This window comes from Physcomitrium patens, chromosome 12 (genome assembly GCF_059467195.1).
Source record: "Physcomitrium patens ecotype Gransden chromosome 12, ASM5946719v1, whole genome shotgun sequence".
Classification (NCBI taxonomy): Eukaryota; Viridiplantae; Streptophyta; class Bryopsida; order Funariales; family Funariaceae; genus Physcomitrium; species Physcomitrium patens.
The window spans coordinates 3,527,513-3,544,029 of NC_143421.1; the positions used below are offsets into that span (position 1 = coordinate 3,527,513).

Here is a 16,517-nt window from a genome sequence, read left to right on the forward strand (position 1 = left end):
CTCTTCTTAAACCATACAAGATAATGGACATACCAAGAAGACGACAAGCTTCACCTCCTCCTATAGAAGTGGACAATAATGAAGAATTTGAAGTAGAAGAAGTCTTAGATTCAAGGCGGCGCCAAAATAAATTGGAATATCTTGTCCATTAGCTCAGATATGGTATTAGTGAATGCACATGGGAGCCAATAAAGAATCTTGCAAATGTAACAAAGGTAGTGGAGGCTTTTCATCGACGATATCTATCTAAATCAAGATGAAAACCTTCTTTATAAAAGAAACAACATCTAGGCAAGATAACATTCTACTTTCAATCATTGTTTGTAGCTTCTTTGTAGTTGTGATATTCAAGAGATGGAGAACCAACAACCAATGGATTCGATTCAAGAGCCTTCATTTACTGACCTACCAGACGAGACATTACGATTGTCACAACCTTCAAGACGATACAATCGAGATGAAGATCTTCAAGAACGACATGTTCTTCCTCGAATAGATGGCGAGATACAACGCGTTTGATATCACAATTTGGGAAGGGACTCCTGATGTTTGGTGATTTTGCTAGAGGTAGGAACAACTCCTGATGGTGTTCCAAATATTCTATTTGAAAGAAGTTATGAAGGCCTCAACAATGATCAAATAACTGGGTGGTCTTTCTGCCGTAATATGGGACACTATCGATGGTTGAGAGGCCCTATCAATCATCTTCGAAGAGAACAAAGATCAGCGTATGTAGCGAATACAATTCGTCGCATCATAGATTTCCTCAACATATGATGACCGCTCCTCGTGGAACTCGTCCCTAGTAGGGGGGATAATATCACGGACATACTCATGTAAGCTAGTAATTACATATACAAATAAGTAGAAGTAAGTAAAAGTAAGTAAAAGTAAGTTAATTTTATAGTATTTAATATAGAAGCTTCCTAGAAGCTTCATAGACGTTGCTTTGACTTCATAGGTGTCTTTAATTGTTTTTTTGGATTAGAAATGTGGTCAATAAGTTGGCCATATGCCACAGATGTTATCTTGAAGATCAAGCTAACTATGTGGCCCACACGTAGAAAAACTTGCCTTGTAAGTCAAGGCATGTGTCCTACAAAGTCAACACATATTGGAGGTCCTATAGAACGTCGCCACGTAGTCCCTAGTTAGATAGTATATATAGTGAGAAGAGTGAAGCCTTCTTCACTCTTATCAACTCCTTTCTTGCTTCTAGTCCAGTTTCAAGGATCTCTAGTTTTCTTGTCTTTTGGCAATAGCCATTCTAGTTTCTCTTTCAATATACATACATATTTATTTATATTTTGTTACCTTTCTTTGAGTGAAGGCTCACTTGTCTAGATTATTTTTTCATTGAGTTCTTGTCCTTGACATCTATAGGAAGTATTTCATGAGTAACATCTTTAAAAGAGAATGGATGACCATCTATGTTTTTTACATGAACAGCTTTGGTTTTTTGTACTAATAGTATTTTATGATTTTAACAAATTCTACGTCTAAGAAACAAGCTGAGGCTCTTGAATCTATCAAGATAGAAGCTTTATAATTATTAGGTCCTAAAGGGACATCTATTATGAAACAAAGAGAAGGTTCTTAGAAGAGGATAGGACCTTTATTAGAAATTGTATAAAATTCAAGCCGCACGATCCCTATTTTAGTTGGACAATTTTTTTTTCTAACACATTATCTTCTTTAATAGATGTGCTCTTCATTTTGTAGTTTTGTCACTTCTTTGGACAATTTTGAGCAATGTGTTTAGGTTCTCCGTAATATAAGCACAATCTTTCTTGATGACAATGAGTTTTTTCTTGCTCAATAAGAAGTTTAAAATATACCACATCAATTTGTATATCTTCTACTTTTGAATATATGTGTTGAAGAGATGTTACTATTGCTATTGAATTGAAATAACATTGAGGCCTATTTATGTGACTCTTACATCAAAATTCAAAAAGCTGATTGTCAAATTTCATAGCAAAGTTAATTGTTTGATTCAATATTTGAAGATCAAGTAAGTTGAGCATCTATTTCTTTATTTCATATTGTAATCCATAGAAAAATTGGCTAATAAGTGCAGCATCATTCGACTTGATATTAGTTACAAGTTGTCAAAATTGTGAAGCATATAATGTTACAGATTGATTGCCTTATTGCAAAATACAAAACTTGTTGGTTGCAATACGAGTTGTATCATGTTCTCTATACATGGACCAAAATTTTGCCAAAAATGCCTCCAAATTATCTAATATTGAATCTTGTCATTCAAGAAAAGATGAAAATTACGATAGTACTGAAATTGAAAGAAGTGTACCAATGAATCTAACTTGTGATCATGGGATTGGATAGCTTTGAGGTTGAAGTTCAATCACAAGTTGTACTTGATTGATAAATCCTCAAAATTTGTATTTTGTACTATCAAACTTCTCAAAGAAAACAACTCTTGATTTTCTAACACTTGAAGGATGTTCCATCATGGGTGGAAAGACATTATTTGGTGCAGATGTTGAAGCAGCTCTAATCATCTCTATATCCTCACTTCCTGCCATTCTTGTTGATCTTTGTCGTGGTAAGCTAATTGATGCATCGCAAGTATCAACTCTCTCAACTGCTCTTACATTTGTGCCATTGCACTCTTCATTTCAACAAATTCTACCATAATAACACTCAAAAAATATCTAATACCACTTAAGATAAGTAGAAAAAAGGACTTGATGACAAAGAAAATAGTAATAATAATATCAATTTAGAAGAGGGTAATCCCCAACTTCTAATATGCTTATGTCTTATCATGAAAAAGAAGTAATCTACTCTTAATCAAGAGAAGACAAAGTTTTGATATTGTAAGTATACTCTTATCAATTTGTCAAGGACATGAACTAAAAGATGATGCATAAACCAATGAAATCCATGTCAAAAAAAGAATAAAAAAAAAAAATAAAAATAAAAAAAAAAATGTATATTAAAAAGAAATTGAAATGGCTTATTGCTAAAAGACAAGAAAATTTGAGACTCTTAAAATTAGACTAGAAGCAAGAAAAGAGTTGGCAAGAATAAAGAGAGCTTTACTCTTGTCTCTATATATACTATTTAAGGAGGGGCTACGTGACGATGTTCTATAAGACCTCCAATATGTATTGATTTTGTAGGATACATACCTTAACTTACAAAGTAAGTTATTTTACATATAGGCCACATAGTTAACTTGGTCTTCCAGCTAACAACATATGTGGCACATGACCAACTTATTGACCACTTTTCTAATCCAAAAAGTCAATTATAAACACTCATAAAATCAAAGCAGTATCTATAAAGCTTCTAAAAAGCTTTTATAAAAGATATTATAGAATTAACTTACTTTTACTTACTTCTACTTACTTCTATTTATTTATACAAGTAATTACTGACTTACATGTGTATGTCTGTGACACCAATGCTATCAACCTACATCTATCCTATACAAATAAGATTTGTAAAAAGATAATATATCTTTTTGCAAATGGTACTGTTGGCTTAAGAATCAATCCACTAAACCAAGAAAAGCTAGTAGGATATAGTGATATTACTAATCGACTTTGAAAAAACGTACAACAAGATCAATTAAACCTTCTTCCAACAAGCAATGAAGAAATTGGAATTCTTAGAGGAATAAGTGAAATAGACAACCGCACTATATTAAAACGCCTAACTGACTATCTTAGTGAATGAACATAAAAGTCAAAAATTCACATAAGAAAAATCGGTCAAACAAAAGTGTCCCCTAACACTTTATTTATAATTATTTATATCAAATGTGTTGTCACGCATGATCAACGACCCTGCCTATGCAATAGACAATCTTTTTCTCTTAAACAACAATACCAATACTTTGCATCCAACACAAAATTCTACTTCAAGGAAATTTTCAATAACCTCCAATAAATATTTGAGATTCTCGAGCTATTCTAAGCAGCCTCAAGAGCATTAATCAACTTAAACAAAATAAGGGCTTTGTGGATTAGCAACAACCTAAGGCCGTAAAATTGGAGGAAAGATAAAGGTCTCATATGGCTCCTTTGGAGTACATACACCAAATATCTAGGCTTCATCTTTGAAGATGAAATAGCCCAACATGACAATGATGAAGCAATCATGCACCAAATTTGGACAAAACTAGCACAATGGTTGAACAAAAAACTCTCCCAAGGATGACTTGATCTTGGATGCTCAAGTAAAATTAGATCATATTCAAGAACATATGGTATCTGGCATCATGTCTTCTACTTGATTGACGTTGTTGATGACATAGAGTTTTGATGACAATAAGAGCCCTCATCTGGAACTTCGTATTGGCAGGGGACAGGAACAGGAAGACAAGGGCCAAAGTAGCATGGGACATAGCAATTGCCTTGACGATCAAATGAAGGATCAAGATATTCGACCCACTGGGCCAAACAAGAGCCCTTGTGGCCAAAATGATACCAAGCGCCCTAGTCCCGAGAGAAGAGCCCTGGAAATCACTCATCTTGTACTGGATCTAGAATGCACAGCTCAGCAAAAACGAAGACTATAACAAACACATGGGTTGGATATTCATGGCCCCCAAAATATGGCCATAAAGCTCCTACCTTTGGTACGCAATATGGACTATGTGGGCATCGGTCAGGAAGGGACTTACCAAAGCACTTGCTACCTTGCACGCCAAAAAGATGCACCAGCCCCTATTCTTGAACACAAAAATCACCACGGATGATAATGTTAGCCTATGAGCAAAGGCCAACTCAAGGTTCTGCACATGGTCTATCAACAACGTCAATCAAGTAGAAGACATATGAAACAACCATCTACACAACTGGCAGACCGATCAAGCACCAAGACGCAAGACGCGATCCAAGAAGTTCAAATTCTCACACATTGCACATAAAGAGGTAAAGTAGAACTTCACGCAACTTAGCCCCCCGATCGATGGGAGATGGGTAACGTCGAGCAATGAGGCACCGGTCTACCACATAACAGGAAGCGGACCCAAAAAATGGAAGGGCTCGCAATATGCAAGAGCAGCCAAAACGAGCTAACTTGATAAGACCAACAACCACATGACGGTACCCGTAGACCCAACAGAGGAAGCAAAGATATTCGTAAGGAACCAGTTGGGCAAGGCGGTGGAGTTCAACCCAACTGACCACCCAGATGGAACTTGCATAGTATGGACGCAAGGAGAGAGCCTCACGAAAGGCCCCAACCCAAAGAAATGGACGTGGCACAAATAAGGCCCGATGCCGACAGAACAATTATTCAACTACACTACAAAGAGAGGATACAAAACCATCCTAACACAGCAATGCAGACAAATGGAATTCCGCAAGACCATGGCGAGCCGAGGCTTCTCCCCTGCCCAGCAAACACAATACTTTGCCAAACTTTGGCACCCGTGGCTCTCCTGCAAGACATCCGCCATTGTGTGGCTCTTGACCACGGAGGGCCCTCCCCATCGGGGAGTGGAGGCGCAAAATACAACAAGACGCCCACTACAGCCTCTGCACCGGCCGGATCCCTGAAACGGCAGAGCACGCATTCTTTGCGTGTCCACAAGTCACGCTAGCCTAGGAAAAATGTGCGACTGCCAAGAGGCTCTCAGACTTGACCACCCCCAACACCATGTAGGAGATTGCACTCCACGGCACCTTCCCAACCCCAGCAGCCAACAACACGAATGCACATGAGTTAATTGCTCGTGCTCCATCTCCAAGAACACACCCTGGGACATCCTGCGATACGTCATCATCTGGTACATATGGTGCCAAAAATGCGAGCACCACCTCAGGGAAGGGCGTTTCTACCTCGGGCTAGTACTATACTGAGCGTGGAAGACTACAGCCTAGGTAGCCATGGGAGCATGGGCAGAACTACAGAAATTCAAATACTGCCGCTCACCCGAATGCCATGGCAAAATGGAGTCCAAATTCACGGCGATATGGGTGCAAGGGAACGTCTTCTGCAAGGCAGCACACCCCCCCCCAAGTGGAAGCTGATCCTCCACCCCAAATTCCTCCCTAGGGTCCTAGCCAGCCGACTCCAGACCATCCCAACACCCATTGCAAGCCGAACGCAATCGCAAGAGGAACCCGAAAATAAAGCCTCACCTCAACTAGGCGCAGAACGAATCAGACAACCAATGGCCCAGCCGCCCCCCAGCCCTCCACTACAAGACGAGGACGCCAGAGAACAACTCGCAAGGGCGATGGCAGAAGACATCGTAGCACAGATCATGTGTGACATCGAACACTCAGAGGAAGACCGGTCTTTGCAAGATGAACCGGACGAAAGCCTCGAATACATGCCAGCACACAGCGCAGACAACCGAAAGAGACCCCGAGGAACAAAGCGACCAGTCGCCAAACATGAGACTAGTCGCCGAATATGAGCTGGAACAATATTCGGCGGGAGCCGGACACCTGGACCCAACAAGACACGAACAAATACCCAGACCCAATGAGGAGGATATTCGGCCAACCGCGGGACATAACACGTAGGTTTCGAACTAGGAACCCCGCAGCGGGCACCCTCCGCGTGCCAGCGTGGGCTTTTTAACCCGATGTAATTTTTAATTTAATTTACTTTCAAAACAAGCCGTTTCGGCACATTTCAGCTCAATTGGATAGAGCTTGTGGCTGTTAACCACAAGGTCGGAGGTTCTACCACTCCTTCTAGCGCTAAGGCACCTCCATGTACTTGACGTTCTGCAAACCTGCAGGGCCACTGCAATCCTTCTTCCTAACGCTTTTGAGCTCCCTCACAAAATTTGTACATTGCGCTCTAAATTTGCATGGGTTGGTTACCAGAAATATTTGGCTTCAAAACAATCCCGTGTTGCAACAACAAACCTGTTCATAGCCTCAGAGGCGGTATACTCACCGAGCTGATAATATTTAGGATTATGGGTGATCAGTGGTCAAGCCAACAATGCTTCATAATAATCAGCAATCTTTGTATAATACCAAGACATATGAGATAAATGTTGAGTGGTTGTACAGGGATGGGTTAAGGAGGCTGGAATTGTCATCCTTGCGAAAGGGATAACCACTATGATTGCTGACATCGCAATCACTGGATTACTATACAGGGCTCGAGAAAAAACCAAAGATGGTGCATGGGAAGTCCTCTGCTAAAAATTGAAGACTTTAATCTGAAATCGATTTCTTTGTTTATGATGATAATATACAAATGCAAATTGCACTGCACATAAGCAGGAGATAATTCAGTAGTAGTGACTGAATCACGTCAGATCATATATATCAATTTCTTGGATCTATATTTCTTGCAATTTCTGCAGCTCGCAACTGCAGAACCTAAAACGTGGCAGACAAAGCGGATACAAAGATTCCGTATAATTACGAAAGCTCAAAAAACTTTCTTTGGAACCTGCAAAAAATCTCACAAACCTTCTATGCCGAGAGGCTGCTCAGCCCCGCCCCAGGAATGCAAAAGGATATGTTAGCATGTTCTGCTCTGGATCCAAATATCTATGTGAATTAAACTGATGCACATAGACAAGGATCTACACTGCTCATGGTTCAAGACATACCAATTGCAGGCACCCCACTATTGCATGGAAGTCCTCTGCAGAAGGCTTTTGAAAACAAGCCCAATCTTCATCACGCATCAGGATTTCACGTACTTGTCCACATAACCCTGCAGTCACGAAAGATCCAATACACTAAGTTCTCACGATCAATCTCATTAGAAGTTTGGATCAATCTCATGTTGGAAGAGAAGTCATCAACACAAGTCCCAAATAAAACTTTGAATGCAATTACTGGGAATGAGGAACATCGTGAAAAACCTCAACAAGTTTTGTGATCTTTGGTCTCGCATTCTCCATGTAAACCGCCACCTTCTCGTCAGTGTTGGGAACTTGATGCGGCTTGATAACGCTGAGGACCTTATCAACAGCTTTCTTGGCTATTGTCTTGAAAGCCTCTTTGCTCATCTGCCCTTCCCGCCATGTTGGCTTCAGTGTCTCTTTCACATGATCTGCCACTGCTGTTCTAAGAAGGGTCAAACCCCTAATTTTGTGATCTTCTTTATCTCGTTTATTCCTCTTATCTGCTCTTTTATCACCTTTATTGGTCTCATCTCCGCCACCTGGACTCCAGTTCTGCGGTTCTTCTGGGGCTGGACTTACACTCTCAAGGCCCACACCAGGTGGATTATCGTGCTGCGATGAACTAAAGGTTGACACGGTCATTGCTTGCTGCGGTACCGCCGAAGCGTTGCTTGCATGTGCAACAAGCGCTGGACTTACGCTCTCCATTACCAACCCTGGACCAGGGCCCGGGCTTACATTCTCCATGTGGTGGTGGCCAGGTAAGCCTGGACTAACACTTTCTAGTATGACATCATCCATGTGTCTGTTAGTTCCGTTCCCACCATTGCCCTTCCATTGATCCATGCTAGATATAGAAATATTTTCTTGTCCACCTTTTACTCCAGCGTCCGCAGCAGTGGGACGTCCTAGCTCAGGACGATCTGCCATCATGTTGAACTGTTCTCCTGATTGACCTACCTGCGTCTGTTGTGGCAACTGATATTGAGACAGAGAGTTTGTGTATGCAGTTGGGGGAGGAGGTGGCAACCCATAATTCGACTGTGCTCCTGTCGCCTGGAACATGAAATGCCACCTCTCAACTCATTACTTAATTGCCAGGCACGTATGATATACAATATGCACAAAAAAAGAATACGAACGAATATTGAAGATGTACACATAGCAGAACGGGATACTGAACAAATTAAGGTTGTCATACAGATGGCATGCATCAATATTGCACCTGGACAGGCTGCCCAGTATAGGCCATGGATGCTGGTGCCGCAGTTGATGTTGTCTGCCATGTGTAGCCAGGCCTACTTGACGGAGTCAAAGCCTGACCCCTAAGTTGAGGAAGATTCGCAAGGCCGCTAGAAACTTGTGGAGGTGCCAAAGCTGGCTGTTGCGTTTCGCTACCTCCATAGGATGGTTGTTGACTCATTGACGTGTGACGATTTTGATTGGTTGGAGGAGGTGGTGGCAGGTTGAACCCGGGCTGAGAAGGGGGATAACCCATGTAGGATTGTTGTGGTGGTATGGAAGCGGATGAAAATCCTTGCGAACGAGGCAATGGCGGTGGAGGGGGCGGCAGCTGCGCCAAAGTGGGTAAGCCTCCAGGGTCTCCAGGATATGGTGGCTCACTTGGTTTAGCTCCTAACTCATTTCCATAATCACTCACTGGCGAGGTTTCAGATTGTGCTCGAGGCATCTCCTCCAAGGATTTCCTCGATTCTTTTTTGTAAATTTTCTCCTTACAATCGTTAGGCTCCCACCCTCTTCGTGAACGTGATATATCTTCGCCCCAGCCAGGTTTACTACTGCTACCACCATGGATACGACCACTGTCGTGACTTTCTTGGCGATCGACTTGCCTGCTGCCTCGTCCTCCACGACCTCCACCCCTCTCATATCGCCCTTCATTGGTAGATTCGACTGCGACCTCTGAATGCGCAAACCGACAACCATCGCCTCTTTTGCAGCGTCCCCGGGAAAAATCAAGACATTGAGGAGGACCTCCACCACGGTCACCTCTTCCGCCTTTCCTTCCACCGCGATCACTACGATCTTGGTGTCCTCGTTCCCAACCTCTCGCACCATCACCTCCGCGACGAGAATCCCGTCCATGAGGTGACTTACTTCGGCTCCGTCTCCGTCTAGGTGAACGGCTGAAAAACAAGTTGTCCATACGAACATCTCAAAAAACACGAACACCTCATGTACTTCAAATCCTTCATAAACTTCGAAAAAATGATTTGCATTGAAATAAATTGCAAAACCTCAAAGACCTACCAGAGAGCCTTACATAAAAAGATAAGAAGATACAGAAGTAGAGGTGTAGATGCCAGTGTGCTCCAAGATACAAACTGGATAATGATGCTGACATGGTAACATCTAATCTAAGTATCCTAGAACTAAATCTCACCACGAAATCGCAAGTGCACCCTTGACTTTTAACTCTGCAGATGACTTAAGTAAGATACGTGAAGTTACAAACCTGCGTGAATGACTCCGCCTACTGTGCCGTCGTGGAGACCTACTACGACTGCGACGTCGTCTTCGGTTATCTGATGGGGACCTGCTCCTACTTCCACTTCCATTCCTTCTTTTCCTGTCATTATGAGAATCCTCGGCATCACTTTCACTTCCCCCAGGCCGTACAAACCTCCCAAACTCATCAACCGTTGGTGCCTTCGAACCAGGGTCTGGTTCAGAAACATCTCTTTGTTGCTTCGATATCTTGGGAGATCCGTCTCGGATACTTAGATCTACCAATGTTGATGGGGAGTCCCTAGCTCTCCTATCATCTGAATCCTTCATTTTCCTGTCCTCTGATCTAAGTATAGATTCCTTCGTCTGATATCGGTCCGGCTTTGTCGGATAATCTGTAGAGTCCCTGTCCTCCAATCTGGAGAATGTATCCTTCAATAGAGAATCTTTAGCACCTTTGGTTTCATGTTCACTATCATCATCCCTCTGAGGGGTGACTGCTTCCAACCTGTCACCCAACTCTGACGTATCAACCTCCTTTACAAGTGATCTGACAGGATCTTGTTGAAAAGTATTGTTTTGTGCGTCAACAGAAAAGGAGGGTCTTCGTGACGAATCATGGAGAGGAGTTGGATCTTGAAGGCCCCAGCGAGAGACACGAGAAGAGGTTTTACTTCTTTGTACTTCAGCAGCCGCAGAAGAGTCTAGGACTTGTGGCTTTGTTTGTACAGGAGAGCTAGATACTGGTGTCACATCTTCCATACAAGGTCTGTCGAACCCTGTACGACGTCTCGTGTCTGAAGGAGGCAAAACACCAAGAATTCATAAAAGAGTTAAAAGAAAAGACAGTAACAATAGAAAACAATTAGCTCAGGATCGTGCCCGATACCGGCCAGGAAGAATCAACTAGTACAAATTATTAAAAAATAGATAAATAAATATCCGGTTAAAAATAAAAGTCTGTAAGTTTGCGGTTACGGAACGGGCTTGTCCACGCGAATACAGGCTCGTACAAACACAGAGAAAATATGTTGTAGATTCCATTATTGCAGTATTAAAGATTACCTACTGAGGGACTAGAAATAAGGTGCCAGACGTTATAAATCTGCACGTAAGTGTAAGAGGGCTGACAACTAAGAGCATGAAAGATCAAAGTTTATACAATTGACAAGATGCTCAAGGTCTCTAAGCTGTCATAACTATACCTTTCCTCTTTGGTAATTCATCATGGGCAGTATCCAACTGGGGTCTGTTGGAGATTGCTGGCTGAGAAGGCACTTGGGGAGAAGTTCGAGAAGCTGTTGCGGAATTGCTCTGATGAAGCACACTAAGAGGGGTAGGGACTCTGGGGTTCTGTGCACCTTGTGGTCTAGAATTGGTCTCCGTTCTTGATGATGATGTAGGTTCTCTCTTAGCATGTAGGTTAGATTCGGATTCCTGAACCTGATCACTTTTGATATCTGCGGCTTGAGAGGGTTCCCCAAAATCATCTGCACAACATCAAGACATGACAGACATGAATTGGCTCCTTTGGTTCAATAAATAAAAAGAAACCTCAGGCCTTGTTAATTGAAAGCAATGTGTCGGTTCTCTTTATATCATCGCAGAAAGGAAGGATACAATACCTACCAAAATAAAACATCGGATTCCTTGTTCAAACAAAATACTTGATCAACTAAATAAAATAAAGAGTTTCTAATCAAACACGGTACGACTTCTATGCTCAGTATCCACAGGCATGTGATGAGCGCGCATACCTTCCATGTTCATGTCAGATCCGTCAGGAGAAAGAGGAGCTTCAGAAAGAGGACTATGAGTATCTACTTTGGATTCATTATTCGAATGAGGCTTAATTAGAGCATCTGCTGGTGAGTTGGCTGCGGCTATTAACCATCTCTTCTTCCACTCATAGTAAGCCTGGCCGAGGGCAGCATCCGAGCCGGGTCCACCACCGAAGAGAAATCCGAACTTGGGGTCGTTAGCCTGCTTCTGCCGTGCCATATCCTCAAATTGGGGCCCATTTTTCACTACAAAACTAGCTAAGATATCGATATTCTTCAGCATCTCCTGATCTTGTGGTCCCATGGGTCGCTCCTCCACAACTCGTCGTTCTGCAGCTTTCAGTGGTGATGAAGGCATGCGATCAATTGCTGCACTTCCAGGAGGATGGGGTTGAGGTTGTCCATCTCCAAGTTCTGAACCAGGATAACCAGGATACTGACTAGAAAAATGTTGCGAAGGTCCAGGTGGGGGGACAAGAGGACTTCCTCTTCCATGCATGGAAGGTGGAGGTCCAAATTGACTTGGTCTTGGCATTGTGGAACGAGGTGGACTAGGAAAAGATGGTCGTGTAGTGCCTTGGGGGGACTCTTGTCCCGGCCCTGGCCGAAACATTTACACGCTTACAAAAGAGCTCAACTGAATGGCTCTAAATTTATTCTCAAAAGAATCATGGATAACTAAATCAATGGCCTGCACGACTCATCGCATGACGTTGCTGCCCATCCTCGTACACCGAAAACACCAAATCTGAGCACAATGAATATAAAGCCGTCAGATATCTTCCATCAATCACCGATCACCATTAGGGACGTGCTTTCAAATTTAAACAGAACTTTCCCCCTCACTGTCAACATTACAGTTGCAAACCCCAATCAAGAAAAAACTGATCCGAAAATTGTCTACAAAACATGACGCCGCAATCCTTCGTCGGTTCGTAAGATAGGTTGCCGATGGTCTCGAAGTAACATTCACTATAACTTGCAGGCAGTAACATACCATAGATTCTGTAATCACGTGTAGGAACAATCATGGAACAGCCTCCGATGTAGGTAACTATCTCTTTTCCGAACTATAGAAGCAAACAATTATTCTAAAGAAAGCAACTAAAAAAATTGGCAATCATAGAATACCAATTACCGCATTGAGATGATTTATACACATGGAATCATGAAAAATACTAAGAGCAGGCGCCAAAGAATAAAACTTTCCAAACAATTAAGGATTAAAGGCTGTAAAGTTACAAAAAAGCACATTCGGTTCACTTAAATCCCTAAAATAACGACGAGTTGACTATATCCGAGGATGTAAAATTAACTTAGAACAACATATGACATAAAACATAAAAGATCAATCTAATCATCCTTACTCAAAAAATAGTTCTAGATATCAGAAGGTTGTGCAGTTGGAATACGATTGGATGCAAGTCCTGGCAGGATGAAAGCGAAACCTTTCTTCCCAACATTCTTACTTATCCCAGATGCTTCTTCTGGAAAATGGAAGAAAGAACTGATCAATCTGCAAACCAAGATAACTCAATAACACGATGTCTACATTGATGAGCGACTTAATCAAAGACGGGCCTACTCCAGGCAGTTCTCACAAAGTCGATGCATCGACGTACATGGAGTGGCACCCATTTGGCTGTCATAATCACGAGATTTGATCATTTTCTAGCACCAACAACCAGAAGATGTCAATGAGTCAAAGCATACTCCACAAACTATCTTGCTTGTTTTAGGGAGAACAAAACGAAAGAAATTGCAAATCAGCTCGTTTATCTACCAGTTGTCTTACTTAAATCTGACGTTGGGGCACAAGACCAGTTGCAGCACAAACAGAGCATGAGGAGAAAAATATTTTACTCGTTCAAACACACTGCGCAGCAACATGTAGAACCCAGCTTTTCAGTTCCGCAAAAACTTCATCCAAGAAAGTGCAGCACATAGTCTCCAGTAAGAAGACTACGTGCAAAGTGGCCATATGGGAGAGGAACCCTAGACCTTCGCTAACGTTTAGTACCTCTTAGAATTCTTCTGTATGCGTGGGACACTACGAATGCCGCATTACATTACACTCTTCTACCTTTACTGCGCCCACACTTAGAAATTAACCTTGGTCCTGAAAGACAACACCAAGCTGAATACATTTTCTCTGAGCACAGAGAAAAGAGTCGGAGAGAGGACTCAAGTGACCGAGAAAGTGTAACGGCAAAGATATATCTTCACAATCACTGGAAAATTACAATCCTTTCAGCTGCCGAGGAATCACACGATAAGGCTTACTGAAGAATATCAAGCAAACGCCAATATAGGACGAGAAAAACGAGATGAAGCTTGCTGATCCTCCTCTAACCACGAGTAGGGAAGGCAACCAGGCCCCCGCATCATACAGAAGCATTCGAACATCGCTACAACAGCACCAATGCACCAGTCATGGATCCTCCAAGTGTGCCAGGTGCAGTATGCAAACAGCTTCAGCGTCTAATATTCACTCTCTCACGCGCTAAATAACCTGCATTCATCACAACCAACTCACGAATTGCAAAATCGGAACCACAGCTATCCCAACGCCCGGAATCATAAACCAAAAAAAAAAAAAAAAAAAAAAAAAAAACGGCAACTGCAAAGAGCGTGAATCGAAGAGGATTCCGCAGTCCGCTTACGTCTATAATGATCGACAAAACCCTCGCAAAAAAAGTGACCAACTGTATTCCGAAGCTTACCACATTGGAAGCTATGGCGCCGCGGTTGAGGAAACCGCAGCAAACCATGAGACAGCATCTGGAGCTAGCCAAATGGACATAATTCTAGCGACCATGGACACCGCCATCGCTCCAGGATATGACCTAAACCTCCGAAAACGTTCTCCAGCGACACCACCGTGGATAGGGGCTCCAGGGCCCTTGTTGGACGGCGCCCCCACCTTTCTCTCCCGCCCGGCGGTCGCTACCCCCCTTTGGCATATTTCTTGGTTTTGCCTCAGATTAGTCAAGTCTACTCTCTTTCTTATTTTTATTTATTTATCCATTTTTCTGTTTATAATGCATTATTTTTTTATTTATGGTATTAATTTTGAATAATTGTAGTATTAGCATAAGTAAATTGAAGGATATATATATATATATATATATCCATGCTTAGTGATCTTGCAGTGCTACTCTTCACATGATGTTCATGCAGTTTTTGATCATTAATTGATCAAAAGTTGAGTTATTGCTTCACTTTTGGAGGAAAATAATAAGATGTGCAGCCAATCAAAGTTGCTTTTTGTCTCTTCTAATTTATCATGTTGATATATCACCTGAGTTGTTTTATATAAGATATATACATATTAAAATAAAATTATATTTATAAGTTTATAATAAGATAATAATAATAATAATAATAATATTTGTTGCATTAATTTGAATAAAAAAAACTAATCAATATTGTGAAAGAAATATAAATAAATTATCTATACATATTTTTAAAATACTTAATTAATTAACATATTTAAAGATATATTTATTTATTTATTTAATTCAAGATTATTGATATGATAATAATTATTATAATAAATAATCTTACAAAATATACTATATGTGATTGAAAAGTTGAATAAATAAAAATATTACTATTTTTATACTTTTATTAAAATATTTTTTATTTTTATTCTTTTAATATTTATACAATTTAATGCTACTGCAAAAAAAAAGTTAAATATTTTTATTAAATTTGAGTTTGTGAATTCAAACTAATAAGCAATAATTATCATTGAACCTTATTTTCAAATTGGAAGTAAGTTTTTTTCTTAAATAACATGTATTATATAACAAGGCATGGATAGAATGGTTGTATTATTTGCATATAGAGATATGTAGTTGGAATCGTTTTTGGGAAGCTTCTAGAATTGAAGTTAAGATAGTGGTTCATATGGGATCCACCATAAAACCTTCTAGAAAGGCTTAAGGTGGTTATTGTGATGGAGTCCACTTCTAGAATCTTTTAGAAAGGCGGTTATTTTAGTAGATCTACTATTAGGGATATTCTAAAAAGTTCTAAGATAGTTGAATAAAGTATAAACATGACTGACTGAGGCTATTTGGAAGATTCAATTAAATAAAGTTTTAGATTCTTTTTCTTAATAAAGTTTGATTTTCTTATTTTATTCTATTTCATTCTATTCTCTTTTACTCAATTCTATCTTTCATGTTCTATTTCATTTAGTTATTTTCAATTTTGTTCTAATGTTCTTAGTCTTATATTGATTTGAGATCTTTATTATTATAGATTTGGTAAGGTTTTAGATATTAAAATATTTGGTCATGTTTCATTGGTATCAGAGCAAATATTAGTCTATTCTTTGGTAGTATGCTAATAGCCATCGTTTAGTTGGAAGTCAATTATTGTGATCACATTAGGTATTATTTTGGAGCTACAAGGAGTTACTTTAAAAAGTCAACTAAAAGAAGAGAAGACATTATAATAGCAAAATCCAGCAAGGAAATTACAACATGGGAGATATAGCAGAGTAATCCTAGATGAAGACTCAAATATAATACCTCTTAGGTTAGATAGCTACTTTGCAAGGACAAATTTGCTTTTAAGACAAGAAAATTGACATTTTCTAGGCTCAAATCAAGATAGCCCGATATATACTTAAGAACTTTAAGGTAAGAAGATATATGCCAATAGCTCTTCAG

The 16,517-nt window shown here is 40.5% G+C and overlaps 1 protein-coding gene and 1 long non-coding RNA gene across 7 annotated transcripts; both read right to left on the reverse strand.

Moving 5' to 3' along the window:
- Positions 1-3,743: 3,743 nt before the first annotated feature.
- On the reverse strand, positions 3,744-6,482 carry LOC141045989 (uncharacterized). 2 transcript variants are annotated; one of them, XR_012218633.2, is made up of 2 exons: positions 6,123-6,482; positions 3,744-5,663 (listed from the first exon to the last, which is right to left on the reverse strand). It is a non-coding gene; the product is annotated as an uncharacterized LOC141045989 (long non-coding RNA). The 2 variants fall into 2 exon arrangements; XR_016505700.1 differs by having other exon boundaries at positions 5,914-6,482.
- A 669-nt stretch (positions 6,483-7,151) lies between these two features.
- LOC112289593 (uncharacterized) lies at positions 7,152-14,696 on the reverse strand. 5 transcript variants are annotated; one of them, XM_090254610.1, is made up of 8 exons: positions 14,559-14,691; positions 14,119-14,347; positions 11,812-12,583; positions 11,260-11,544; positions 10,062-10,851; positions 8,811-9,732; positions 7,823-8,641; positions 7,152-7,671 (listed from the first exon to the last, which is right to left on the reverse strand). In XM_090254610.1, the coding sequence occupies exons 3-8, from the start codon at positions 12,446-12,448 to the stop codon at positions 7,642-7,644; spliced, it is 3,483 nt and encodes a 1,160-aa protein (XP_090110736.1). In that variant the 5' UTR covers positions 12,449-12,583; positions 14,119-14,347; positions 14,559-14,691; the 3' UTR covers positions 7,152-7,641. The 5 variants fall into 5 exon arrangements, with proteins under 5 accessions (XP_090110736.1, XP_090110737.1, XP_024390676.1 ...); XM_090254611.1 differs by having other exon boundaries at positions 14,499-14,603; XM_024534908.3 differs by lacking the exon at positions 14,119-14,347 and having other exon boundaries at positions 14,559-14,696.
- Between the last annotated feature and the right edge of the window lie 1,821 nt (positions 14,697-16,517).

Excerpts from the sequence above, each read along its gene's own strand:
- LOC112289593 (XM_024534908.3), bottom strand. The coding sequence starts at position 12,448 with ATGTTTCGGCCAGGGCCGGGACAAGAGTCCCCCCAAGGCACTACACGA. Across the intron at positions 11,545-11,811 it reads ATCTGACATGAACATGGAAG|ATGATTTTGGGGAACCCTCT; the intron begins GTATGCGCGCTC and ends GATGTTGTGCAG. Across the intron at positions 9,733-10,061 it reads AGGCGGAGTCATTCACGCAG|CCGTTCACCTAGACGGAGAC; the intron begins GTTTGTAACTTC and ends CTTGTTTTTCAG.